General features: G+C 32.8%; 1 protein-coding gene across 2 annotated transcripts; it reads left to right on the top strand.

Annotated features, from left to right (window-relative positions):
* Window positions 1-1211: 1211 nt before the first annotated feature.
* On the top strand, window positions 1212-10479 carry LOC111274647 (protein ROOT HAIR DEFECTIVE 3-like). Of its 2 annotated transcripts, XM_022859430.2 has the most exons (23): window positions 1212-1318; window positions 1943-2092; window positions 2504-2570; window positions 2649-2751; window positions 3706-3776; window positions 3884-3947; window positions 4032-4097; window positions 4269-4316; window positions 4404-4466; window positions 4583-4639; window positions 5016-5174; window positions 5266-5334; window positions 5447-5538; window positions 5956-6034; window positions 6118-6283; window positions 6589-6713; window positions 7518-7780; window positions 7868-7964; window positions 8051-8215; window positions 8543-8647; window positions 9087-9181; window positions 9283-9379; window positions 9899-10479. In XM_022859430.2, exons 1-23 carry the CDS (start codon window positions 1315-1317, stop codon window positions 10145-10147), a joined length of 2454 nt encoding a protein of 817 aa, XP_022715165.2. In that variant the 5' UTR covers window positions 1212-1314; the 3' UTR covers window positions 10148-10479. The 2 variants fall into 2 exon arrangements, with proteins under 2 accessions (XP_022715165.2, XP_089611637.1); XM_089755511.1 differs by lacking the exons at window positions 9087-9181; window positions 9283-9379; window positions 9899-10479 and having other exon boundaries at window positions 8543-8653.
* The last annotated feature ends 3334 nt before the right edge of the window (window positions 10480-13813 follow it).

Raw genomic sequence — 13813 nt, 5'->3', positions numbered from 1 at the left:
CAATTTAGATGGAATGCTTTTAAAGTTCTTCCTAGAATTTGAAATCTTCTTTTAATTTAACCAAAACAAATAAATTAATTTTTGAATTTTTGAAAATTCTAATTGAAATTAAATCATTCTTCCAAATGCCCATTCAAATACAACAAAACAATGGAAGTGTATTTGGATGAAAAATTTTAAAATTTTAAAGAATTTAAAATGTTAACATTTTGAAATACTACGGTCCAAAATAATAGAATTTGTAGTAGCATTGTTTGTATAATATATATATATATATATATATAATATGAGTGCCATTAATTTGTAAAAATGTACAGATATTACTAATAATATGAAAAATTAAAAAAAAATTATAATAATTTTTTATAGATAAAATTAAAAACAACTAAAGTTACATAACAAAAAAGAAAACATATTAAATGTTAATGTTTTATCGTAAAAATAAGAAAGTTTACAAATTTCACGTCTTTAAGTAAAATTTAAAAAGAGAATTTAAATCTTTCAAAATTTATCATTCTTTTGAATTTAGATAATTTCAAAATTTATTTGGTTAAACAATATAATTCTATTTTAAAAATTTTAAATTTTGTTTACAAATAAAATTTCTCTTTAAAATCTCTGTCCAAATGCTTCGTAAAAAAAGCTAATTTATTTTAATAGAGAAAGAAAGCTGTTTCAAATTTAAAAAATTGAAAAAAAAGTTAAAAAGTCATGCCCAAGAAATACTCGCAGTAAAAAAAATCCTTTTACATGCTTTAGCAGAACATAATTGGGCAAAAAATCCGTTTTCATGATTTGGCAGAACATGATTGGGCGCTGTATAAAACCGGAGGAAAATTACGAGGGCAAAATCCGGTCCTTAATTTATTTCTTACAAAAAATTATGTTTAATGATTAATTAATTAAACTATTAATTCACAAATCGTTTTTAAAATTTTAAATTTAGAGGACAAAATTAAAAACGAAAAATATTTTTTTCTAAACATACTTAAAAAATTAATAAAGAAAAATACCCTTAAAATTAAAAAATTTATTATACGAACAACAATCTTAATAAATTAAAAAAAAAAAGGGGGAAAGAAGAGAAAAAATACACTACTATTAAAGTATTAATCTACTTTGCGCTCTTTCATTAGAGGACCAGTCAAGCCCACTTTTAAAGAAGAAAAAAAAATAGTAATAAAAAGGAAAAGGAGCGCCCCTTTGAGGTCGATCTTCAAATCCCTCTTTTCCTCTCTCTCCGTCTTTCTCTATCTGTCTTTCATTGAAATCGATCTCCTCATTTTTTGAGCTATCAATTTCAAACAAGATTCAATGGGTACACTCTCATGCCTCATCTTAATCATTTTTTTTTATTTTTTGTTTTGCCTCATGATTTTTTTCTCTATTTTATAGGTCTTTTCAATGATCCGTTTCTTCCTTTCTTTAATTAATTAATTTTTCGGTTTCTTGTTTAATTTCTGTAATGTAATGGTAACGAGAGCGTTTGAGCTTGTAACGCTGCCTTAATGATTTTGTTTTTTTTGTTTTTTATTTGTTTTATTTGAAAATTTGCATCTGAATTTGATTTTTAGGTTTTTAAGAGGTTCTTTCAAGTAGTGTAAATCTGAAACTTATTTGAGATGTTTGGATCGGGACTGGGGATGAATTTTATGTATATTGCATGTTTGGTTGCTGAGAAAACAAAGAAAAATCGGATTTTGAATTATCAGTTCTTTTAAGCTATTTAATTTGCCAAATTTCTCTATCAAAATTAATGAATATACTATTGTTTTTTGTTGAGTTATTCTTAAATTTATTTATTTATTTTTCTTGATCAATTGTTATGGAGAATTTAATTTTAAATCAACAAGGGAAAATGAATCGGTCAGTTTACTGCTGTGTATTATGGAAGCTTTTCTTCCTTTTTACTTACACACGCTAGGGACGTTTGGTTTCTCAGCCACAAGTGAGGAATGTTGTTCAACTCAACTTATTGATGGAGATGGTTCATTCAATGATACTGGAATCGAACGTTTTATCAGGGAAGTAAAACTTTCTGAATGCGGGCTGTCATATGCCGTGGTTTCCATCATGGGACCACAAAGCAGCGGTATGCTTTGATATCTTCATGACATCCTGCTTTGTACTTGTGCTTTCCTTGTTCCTTAGGTGTCTACTCTTAGTTCATATTAAGCTTTTACATTTATTTGTATTCATTTTGTTTAATGATATTGAATTATTTAAATATGTGGGATACATGTGAGAGTATGACAAACTTGAATTTTGGTTACTTCAGCTCTCACCAAAGGCATATTTTTCATATCTTACTTTGATATGAACTCATTTCTAAATGATATTTTTGGATTATTTCTGTAGTTAGTTTGTATATATCTTTGTTGTATCATTTTTTTATTCTAACACATGCCATGAATGATTTTATTTTTGGTGTTTTATCATGGTATCTACATAAGTTTTGCATATGCCATTTAAAGTTTCACTTTGTTTTCCATGATCTTGACAGGTAAAAGCACACTGTTAAATCATTTGTTTTACACCAATTTCAGGGAAATGGACGCATTTAAGGGAAGGTAACTTATGTTTCTGTAATAGCACATAGCATTTGTTTCAATTGGCTCAAACAACTAATTGAATGTGCTTCTTTTCAGGTCTCAAACAACTAAAGGTATTTGGATGGCAAAATGTGCTGGTATAGAGCCTTGCACTTTGGTCATGGATTTGGAGGGTACTGATGGAAGAGAACGTGGGGAGGTGCTATTTCTAGCTTGCATTCTATCATTAACATATGTTGTCCAAAAATTTAAACTACATTATTTTATATACCAATATCTACTTTTGCTTGCTCTGTTGTTTTCCTTCCTTTTCCCTTGTTAGCTTAAAAATCTTTTTTGTCAGTTTTTGCAAAACATAGGATTCAGGATATCCCTCCTTCACTGCCCTCAAAGGAAAAGAATAAAAAAGTATTTATGGATACACATTTTGATTTATTATTCAAGTAGTTATTTCTTTAGGACCCTGGTTTGATGGCAATTTATCAACTACATCTGCAAAATAATTCTTACAAATTTTCAATGGTTTGGTGGCACTAATGATTTGGTAGTTGTAGGAAGGTTAGGTTCCCTTCCATTACTTTTCAATATACTAATCAACACCTTATACTTGTGTAAGACCCACCTGTGAATTGTGGAAGTCATACTTTGAATGGTGATTAAAGTTGTATTGGAAAGTAATTGAGGGGAGCCTAACCCTTGTAGGAAATGGTTGGAATATTGAAGGTATTTTTGTTTTACCGGAGAGTAAAATCAAATTAAAGGTTAGTCAGGTCAGTCATCAGTGTTTTTAAGTCAAGCTTTTAATTCTGAATGTTACATTTTTTTTTCTGTAGTAAAAGCTCTACCATAAGTGATATTTATTCAATAGCATGATTTTCAGGGACATAGATTAGTAGATTATACATGAAATTGATTCTGATCGAAGAATAAAATTTGGTAATTTACACTGGGTTTTTTAGAGTGAGGGATCAAGCTGAACCAAATCAATAGTTGGAATTCAGATTATAAAAGTTGAATATGAAGTGGATTTTTTGTTTGTATATTTGTTTGTTGAGTTTTATCTGATCTTCCTTTGTTTTATTAAAAATGGGGAGGACGAGAGATTCTTTCTTGTTTACATATTTTTATTTATTTATTTTTGGCCTCATTCCAGGATGACACAGCATTTGAGAAACAAAGTGCACTTTTTGCATTGGCAGTTTCAGATATAGTACTCATAAACATGTAAGGTTTGGCACCTATATGGTGCTTGATATAGTTTTGAACATTCATTTGAAGTTAATTGCTACAGTAGCATGTCCAAGTGAAATTCTTGAGCAATTTTCATTTAGGTGGTGTCATGATATTGGTCGTGAGCAAGCTGCAAATAAGCCTCTTCTGAAGACTGTATTCCAGGTATTCACGATCTTGCGGCCCTTTCTAAGCATTGCCCTGAATTTCAAATCGCTCTTTTCTTTATTTAGTTGCATTTTTCTGTAGGTCATGATGCGATTGTTTAGTCCTCGCAAAACGACTTTGATGTTTGTCATCCGTGATAAAACAAGGGTGGGTACCTTTCTTCTATTATGGAGCATGTTGTGCTTGGAGATTTAATGTTTTGTTCACCTTTTTCCTTAAGATTATTTAGTATCTAAGATTTATATTGTTATTATATCTAACTTAGGGTTTTCTAACTTCAATTGAGTTTATGGTTACTTAAATATTCCTTGTTTACAGACACCACTGGAAAATTTAGAACCTGTTCTGAGAGAAGATATTCAGAAGGTACAGATATGTGGTTCCTATGCTTCCTTGCACTTCTGATTCACTTCAGCAATGTTTTCTTCTGACCCAGTTTTCTTGGAACTGCAGATATGGGACTCAGTTCCCAAGCCGCAGGCACATAAGGAAACTCCATTAAGTGAATTTTTCAATGTATGATGTTGGGTCGTGAGTTAATGCAACATAAGTTTAAATGTTTAATGTCTCTCTATACCTTTTCTGATGAGTATTGCTTATGATGATTTAATGCTATTGCTGATAATGGCCAGGTTGAGGTTGTTGCACTTTCTAGTTATGAAGAAAAGGAAGAGCAATTTAAAGAACAGGTACTATGTTTAGGTCATCTCATAAGGACATTCAATATTCATAGCATGCAAACGAACTTTCACACTATTGGCTTTTAGAAGTTTGTTTAAATGGAAAGAAAGAAGTGAAATATCTACTTGTAGATTTGTGACTGCACCCTGTTGATTGTTTGATGACTTCCTTTTTCTTTTTCTCATTCATGCTGTTGCATATCTTTTTTTTTTTTCCTCACTTGTTCTAATTGTAATGTGTAATTTATTTTTTCTGGAGATGGCTAAAATAAAAGATCTCTACCTACTGTATAATTCTGTCCTAATGTTGGATGGTGGTGTTGAAATATTTGATTAATTGGCATGCAAATGGGTAGTTTGTCTGATTCTATTATTATTAATGAAGGTTGCTAATTTGAGACAACGATTCTTCCACTCTATTGCACCGGGGGGCCTTGCTGGAGATCGGAGGGGAGTGGTACCTGCTTCAGGGTTCTCGTTTAGTGCACAACAGATCTGGAAAGTCATTAAGGAGAATAAGGACCTTGACCTTCCAGCCCATAAGGTAACCTTTTGGACATTATTTTGGCTCAAACTTGAATGAAATTTGTAAATCCTGTTGTTTTTTCTGTTATCTATGTTTCATTTTTCTGTAGGTCATGGTGGCTACGGTACGCTGCGAAGAAATTGCCAATGAAAAGTATGCTAGTTTCACTGCAAATGAGGTACGTGGACATGTAAATATGTTTTTATATTCATAAATATATGCATGCACATTCTTTTCAGAGCTGGCTACTTTTCTTGAAACTCAAACCAACCTATTACCTCATATAACAGAGCTGGTGTCTGTTAGATGAAGCTGTACAGTCTGGTCCAGTTGCTGGCTTTGGGAAGAAGCTGAATTCAATTCTCTATACTTTTCTATCAGAGTAAGACTACTTTAATGAGATCGCAAGATAAGTTTTTCAGTGTATAAGTTACACAAATAGGCTACTACCCGTATAAGGATTTGGAAGAGCTTATCTGACATAGGCAAAGGCCATTTGAGCATTAGGGAAATTGCAGAAGTGATTCATTCTTTCAAAGTGACTGTACGGAATTCTGATGCTAAAAGATAAATATGAATGTCGTGATAACTGATTGGTAACCTGATGACTTGTGAGTCATGATGGTGATAATGATATAATGCTTGACTGAATGGGTGGATGAAAATTATCTGAGGCATACCTTGGCCAAATAAGGGCAGTTCTGATGATTTAATTCAAGATTGTTGTTTTTTCCATACTTATTTTCCAGGGTTTATTACCATGTCAGTGACACTGAGTTCTTTGTTGTTCTGATTTTAGGTATGATGCAGAAGCCACGTATTTTGATGAAGGTGTCAGATCTGCAAAGCGGAAGCTGCTTGAAGAAAAACTGCTACAAGTAATAGCACTTACTGTATTCTTGTCCAATATTTGTTGTTATTTAATGTTCTCGACTCATTTGGTTTGTGTCTTCTGGTTTAGCTTGTCCAACCAGCCCACCAATCCATGCTAGGACATTTAAGGTCTGGAACTCTTGAAAAATGTAAGGAAGCATTTGAGAAGGCTTTGAATGGAGGGGAGGGGTTTTCTGTGGCTGCTCGCCACTGCACTGAATCTTACATGGCTTTGTTTGATGAGGGATATGCAGGTATGGTTGAACTTCATGAACCATTCTCTTAGCTTTAAACTGACATAGAAACAAAAGTTACAAAACACAAATTCAAGAGCTATGAAATGGAAAAAGTTTCATTAAAAAGGTTTTTTGGACAAGAAATTATTCATACAAGAAAAAATGAGTTTTTAAGCGATTTCTATGAAACGAAACTTTAAATGATGAGCCTTTGTGTATTGGTTGCATTTAATAGGTGTGGTACTATAGTTCTTTGTCAATGAAGGTTTTTTTGCTTAATAAGGTAGACTGAGTTCATGTAGAGTTTGACATCTTTTATGCAGATGCTGTTGTTGAAATAGCAAATTGGGATTCTTCTAAAGTAAGGGATAAGCTACGTCGTGATATTGATGCACATGTTGCTTCTGTCCGAGCTGCCAAACTTTCGGAGCTGACTTCAACATATGAGGTATGACGACTTATCTCTCTGTCCCTTCTAGCTAACTTGATTTAAGTGATTGTCTTCATGATTATCGACAATTCTATAATTTCCAGATTCCTTGCTGTTTAGTAACCCTAACCAATGAAGCAATATTATGAAAAGTTGGGGATATTGTAACCTAACAAAATTTTAAAACAGGAGTTTGTGTATCATTTCAAGTTGTTTGAGCTGGGTTGCAAGGAGACTAGGTTAACTGAAGTTGATACCATGATGTTATGACATTTTTTTTCTCGGTCTTGCTGCTTGTTGAAAATTTCAAATTGTTGCATATGATGTGCATTACTTTAAAAATAATTTTAGCCCAATTAATTAAGATGTCATATTGAACAGTTGGTTTATTAAACTTTGCTGTGTTGCTAGTTGTTGAAATTTTCACATTGTTGCATACAATGTGAATTACTACAGAAATAACTGAAGCCCAATTAAGTAAGATGTCATATTCCAAGTTGGGTTATTAAAACTTTACTGTATGGGCTTGCAATCCTGGTCTGAATAAGAAAGGCTTGGAATTTTCTAGTTCAATTCTTTTGAAGACCATGAATTTGGGCCCTTTGGTGTTTTCTTTTTCTTCTGATGTACCATATATGGTAAATGACGAAATACATCATATCAATGTTGGCATTGATGTGATTACTCTTTTCTTGCCTGTTTGATTTCTGTGAGGACTTCCATAACCTTTGAAGAATTTGTCATGGTGATATCGACAGCACATGTTTATGACTGGTTAAATCACCATTTAGAATCATACTGATTATTATGGTGCATTTGCAGGCAAAGCTGAACAATGCATTATCAGGACCTGTTGAAGCACTTTTAGATGGAGCTAATAATGAGACCTGGCCTGCAATAAAGAAACTTCTCCAGCGTGAAACTGAATCAGCTGTTTCTGGACTCTCCAATGCCCTCTCTGGTTTTGACATGAATGAACAAACCAAGGAGAAGATGTTAATGAGTCTACAGGATTATGCAAGGGGTGTGGTTGAAGCAAAAGCAAGAGAAGAAGCTGGAAGGGTATTGATCCGTATGAAGGACAGGTAAGAACACATTTACATGTTTGAGTTAAAGTGTTTGATTTGCTAGACATTATACACTATCAAAATTGACTACAAATTTATATACAGGTTTTCAACATTGTTTAGTCGTGATTCTGATTCAATGCCACGGGTTTGGACTGGGAACGAAGATATTCGAGCCATCACTAAAGCAGCTTGCTCTGCAGTATGTTTATGTACCGTCATTTGTTGGATTTTAAGAATTATGCTACATTCTATTCGCTGCTAAACTCATTTGTTATCTGTTGCCAGTCCTTAAAGTTGCTGTCTGTCATGGCTGCAATCCGGTTGGATGATAATGTTGATAATATCGAGAATACACTAACTTCTGCCTTGGTGGATACCAAAAATAATGCAGCTGTGACTGATAGGAGCAGTACAACATTTGATCCACTGGCCTCAAGCACTTGGGAGCAGGTGACGTCTTGTTCTTGCTGAGGATCTTTATGAGATTTAGTTGAACTATTCAAACTGCTTGACCGTTGCATACTACTTGCTGATATTTCTATGCCTTGCATGGATTAAATATGGAAAGTCACAGTTGTCTGGCTATGTCTGTTAATGAATGATACCATAAGTACCAAATTTGCGTGGCATTCACCAACTAAATGTATAAAGCTGAAGCACTTGTAGGGTCTTGATATGTTTTCTGTCTCTCTCATGCAGTATCTTCATCATTTGAACAGTCTTTTCCTCCGTGTATTATGTGTGATTCATTCTTATGACTGATATTGTTTGGTATAGGTTCCACCTGCCAAGACATTGATCACGCCTGTTCAGTGCAAGTCTTTGTGGCGGCAATTCAGGGCTGAGACAGAGTACAGTGTCACACAGGCCATTTCTGCTCAGGCATGAATTTTAAAATTCTAATTATCTTGAAGATTTGGATTTCTCCCTTTCCCCATCTAATATTGATTTGAATTGTCATTGCATTATGTTAACTTAAATATTAGACATTAAATTGAATTCCAATGGTTAGTTGTTAATAGTCAGATTGTCTTAAGAAGTGCTAGAAAATTAAGTCTGTTGCAATTGAAATTCAAGTTAACTGGCTTAGTTAATTGCATTATTTACATTATTTATTGCTGCTTCAATCAAATGTTGGCCCAGAAATTGTGTTGTGTTCCCTATTTTTGCACACATAGCATATACATTATATTGCTATCAAGTTTTATTCACTGGAACTCCGAATTAATATATTTTTTTTTTACGTAGACATATTATTCCCAATGCATCCATTTTTTCCCTGGAGTTTACCGATGCCTGATTAGTTTTCTTCTACTTTCAGGAAGCCAACAAGCGTAATAACAACTGGTTGCCACCTCCATGGGCAATTGTTGCCTTGATGGTCTTGGGTTTTAATGAATTTATGACTCTTCTAAGGTGCATGTTGCACTTGTAGCTTTGAATTAATTTTGGTCAGGTATTCAATGATATTATAAGTGTCTGTTGCTGGTGCTTACTTGCAAATATCCTCATTGCAGAAATCCTTTATATCTGGGTGTCATCTTTGTGGGTTTCCTAATTATGAAGGCTCTATGGGTGCAGCTTGACATCTCGGGTGAATTCCGCAATGGCGCTGTGAGTATTGAACTAAAATTTTCTGTCCCCTGTTTATTCCTGAGCATGCTAAAGATATTTGGTTAGCCAATGACTTTTACAGTACAACACATTGAAACAATTCACTTCAAAGGCATTTAAAAACTTTTGGGCGTGTAAACTTTAAATTTATAATCCGATTGCTGGGGAAGATTTTCAGTTTAAACATAGTTGTCAGATCTTTTCCGTTTTTCAAATATTCCACTGGTTTCTATTTTGCAGCTCATAAATATTAGTAAACTGATGTATCGGAAATTAATTGTTGGAGTGTGTTCACCTCCTAGTTGGTTGGAATTTCAAAAACCTATTTTCTGTATCATGCATGGCATTCAATAGCTTTACCTAACGCAATTTTTCAGTGGAAAACTTTTCGCCCTCAATGAGATCATTAAGGACTATAGTACGGCCTTAATCCGTCTAGTTATTTCTATTTTCATTGTGATTAATCTGTTTCACTCCTTTTTGATTGAATGATTAATTTATGACTTTTTATGTTTGCAGCTTCCTGGGCTTCTTTCCTTATCTACCAAATTCCTTCCCACCATTATGAACCTTCTCAAAAAGTTAGCCGAGGAGGGGCAAATGCCTGCAACTAACAATCCTCAGAGAAACCAAGCTGTAAGATCCACGAGCTTCCAAAATGGAAGCACCAGCAGCAATATGTCATCAAGCGCTTCATCCGGAGTAACTGCATCAGGAAACGGGACCGAATACTCCAACCCCACGAAAGAAGATAACTTACTAGAATAGAATACGTTCTGTGTGTTTTGAAGATGCCTGTATTGTGCTCGCTTTCATGGTCGGGTGTTAGTCACTATGTTTTAATGGTTCCATGAAGTATATAACTATTCCAAGAATGTGGGAGTTGCATATGATGAAAAAGGCATTTATTTTTGTGCAAGTGCCGCGTACAAGGGTCCCCGCTTTCTTGCGATAGACCCCCCACTAAATATTTTTTTTAAATTCTTTTTCACTCTATTCTTCAGTCTAGGTTTAATCTTTATGTTTTTATTGTATGTTGGCCAAGTGGCTTATTATATTTTTTACCTTGATGGCTTCTGGTTATGCTTGTTTTTACCCAATTTTGCTCTTGTGCGTATTTGTCATGTCATTTTCGATTGTATGCAGCTGAAATTTGGTTCATGGGCCTCTCTCAGCTGGTTTCATTTAACCCTTTTCCTCCCTTGATGACGCCAATCGAAGTTTTATTGTGAGCTTTGAGTAGTAAAAACAATGCCTATTTTAGGAAATTAATGTTCTTTTCCCCTTGTCCTTGAAACGAAAAACTAGTAAAAGAAAGGGTTACTTCGGCTGCTGACTGGTTTTGTTTGTGGTATTGTTTTTTTTTGTTCCTTTCTATTTGAATGCGAAAGGTACGGACCTTTAGGAGGCGTAGAGGCAGGCAAGAAAAATGAATATGATCTGTACGTTCCTTCCATTAATTACTGGCAAAGAGAGATCAGAAAACTAGCTTGGCCACTTGGCGTTTCATTTTCTTGTAAATCTTCATATGTAGCAGCTTTGTTTAGCTAATTCTTTTCTTTCCCTTAGTAGATATTTACTTTTTGCTATTCGTTATCTTTTAATTAAACTTTTTACAAAAAGTAAAATGTTAAAAACTAAAATTTCTATCAAATGAAATCTTAAAAATTATCCTTAAGAAAATATTAGTAAAAGATGGGGTGGAAAGATATGTGCTTTTTAAAAATAAAGGCGAAAAATGAAGTGGAATGATATGTGCTTTTCAAAATAGAGGAAAATTTATGAAAATTTTTCCTTCTTTTTTCTAGACCCAATTAGTAATAATTTCGTAATCTACACCAATTACACTAGCAATAGATACCGATAATTGCGATAAAAAAGTAGATACCAATGATAAAGATTTGTTTTTATTGCATCTAAACCTATTTGGTGCAACTTCTAGGACTTTTTGAAAGCTACAATTCACATTTAATACTACTTTTTTACTCAAGCACAGTTTGAGTTTCTCCTTTCCCCAATTTAAAAAAAAAAAAAAAAAACAGTAATTTTTTTATATGCAAGTCAGCTTCTCCAAATATACTGTAAACAATAGTTCATGACTTTTTTTTTTTTTTTTAATTTTCTAATCTACTCTTAACTTCTTTATCCTTTATATTTATCAAGCTGAATAGAACATTATGTACATGAATTATTTTAAACTTATCAACCTCTAAGCACCAATAGAATCTTAAGCCAACTGATCTAAGAATTAATCTGCAATTCAACGACCTAAGTAAATAAAACAAAAAGAATAATGTTAGTATTTATTTATTAGGATACGTAAAAATGGAGAATGGTATTTAACTCAACTATTTAGACTCTTACACCTACAACCAGGGTCTAAAAATTCATGGGTGAGCCTTCAAATTCATAATTACTCCATATATTGGAGTAGGATTAACATAAATTATTGGAATATTAATATATAAGTTAATCAAATAATTGAGAAAAATGTGGGCATGAAGTGGCTCAATTTGTTTTGGAAAATACTAGGTGAGAATCATTGATATCTCGAGCATATATTTCCCATTGTCTGGAAAGTAATAATAGTTTTTCTATATCCAATATTTTTCCCAAAGTCCGATGCATGAATGAAAAAGAAGTCAAAAGAATTTTCATTTTCACTGAAAACCAGCTCTAGTTTAGGGTAAACAGTGAGTTTCTAAATATCTAGTTTTAGATCAAAGTTGCAATATGGGCATCACCAACTGGTTCTGTGTGTTGGTTTGGTTGCATCTGAAGGAGTAGGACGGACGCAGTCGCAAATGTAGTTGCAGGCAGCTAAGGCTAGAAATTAGCATGCATTTCTACCGATGGGCATCTCCTGCATCTGCATGCCTGCTTTAGGTTTTCAAGATCAATAGCAACTTAATTCGAACGTGACATTATTACGTGTGTAGGTCAAATATTATTTACTACGCTTCACTCACCGTACGGTCAGCTTTAATTTTCACAAGTTTCAACTCAAACTTTTTGGCGTATCGTACCTTTTCCCAAACTGGGTATGGATAATTGATTAAAAAATATCTCATATTAAATAATATAATTTGTGCATTCATATTTATTTATTTTATATTTAAAATATATAAAATATAAAATTATTATAATATAATTTATATTAATATGTTAAATATAAAATATGTTTTTTATTTTTATCAAATATATACAATTTTTATTATAAATTTTAAATAATATTTTTTTAATCTTTTTTCATATCATTTTATTTTTGTATTTAAAATTATTAAATCTCATCACAAACCACATAATTTTTATTGCTTGTGTTAATTACATAACTGATATCCGAATTTTGAAATCTAAATTATTTTTAAAAAGTTTAATTTAGCACCTATATTAAGAAAAAAAAAAAAAGCAACCCCTCTTCATCTTTAAAATCAAATTTAAAACTTGGAAATTGAAATAGGCTCAAAATTTAACACTTGAAAAGTCCTAACCGACCCTGCCTTTCGTTTATCCTTTTTGAAGTGAATTTGTTGTTTGTTGGTTAGTAACATGAAACATGGAAGTTATTGATCGGTTAAAAAAAGCGTAAAGAGTTGGTTGTCATTTCTTTTTTTTTTTTTATGTTGTTTGATTGCGTTGTTAAATTATAACCACAACTCCGGGACAGAATATTTAGTGGTCGTAAAATTTTTTTTTTTTTTAACAGCTGGATGAGTAGGTCCTTTCACGTGCATGCATTGTGATCGGCAACGAGCGAGAGGTGGGGGGAGCCTGAGGCTGAGAGGCTGTGGGTGAGACAGGAGAGAGTAAGTGGGTGAGCTGTCAAATGCATAGCTTCAATGTGGGCCAAATGTAGTGAATTTAATGGTTGCTGGACGCTGGAGACATAGTTTCCCCACCTCTTTTTTTTAAGCTTTGCTGATCAATTGTTAAAAAAAAAAAAGCAAAATTTCTTTGTTTTTGTTATTACATTCATGATGTCTTTGAGTTTAATATTGGAACTAAAACCTTTTACATTGTTTTCCATGTTAAACCACCAAATTCATAGGGTAACAGAACCTGGGACGAAATGTTTTCTAATATGTAATTTTTTTTTTTTTTTTTTTATAAATGAAATCATACTACGAGGGTAGAAAACAATTATATATAATTCAAACTTGTTAAATTTATTTTTTAAAATAAATATATAAATTAATTAAATTAAAATTTTTTATTTTACTACCTTTTCTTTTCATCTATTTTCCAATTTCCATTCTATTTAGGGTATTTAGTGGTCAAAAGAGTATAGTAATTTTTTTTTCATGTTAGAAGTCTTTAGTAGACAACTAAAGGTAATTTTGACATTTGCACCGACTTGATATGTTAGGTCGATCTGACATTTTCAGTAGCACGTCAGCTCGGTAGTGTTCTTGTTGTCCCATAATAGTCCCTTAT

Source organism: Durio zibethinus, chromosome 26 (genome assembly GCF_047325235.1).
Source record: "Durio zibethinus cultivar Kanyao isolate XHJ-2024 chromosome 26, ASM4732523v1, whole genome shotgun sequence".
NCBI lineage: Eukaryota > Viridiplantae > Streptophyta > Magnoliopsida > Malvales > Malvaceae > Durio > Durio zibethinus.
Note: the sequence above shows the minus strand (reverse complement) of the source record. Positions and strands in the feature narration are given on the sequence as shown.

Excerpts from the sequence above, each read along its gene's own strand:
- LOC111274647 (XM_022859430.2), top strand. Across the intron at positions 5,175-5,265 it reads TTGACCTTCCAGCCCATAAG|GTCATGGTGGCTACGGTACG; the intron begins GTAACCTTTTGG and ends ATTTTTCTGTAG. Across the intron at positions 7,781-7,867 it reads TTGATCCGTATGAAGGACAG|GTTTTCAACATTGTTTAGTC; the intron begins GTAAGAACACAT and ends ATTTATATACAG.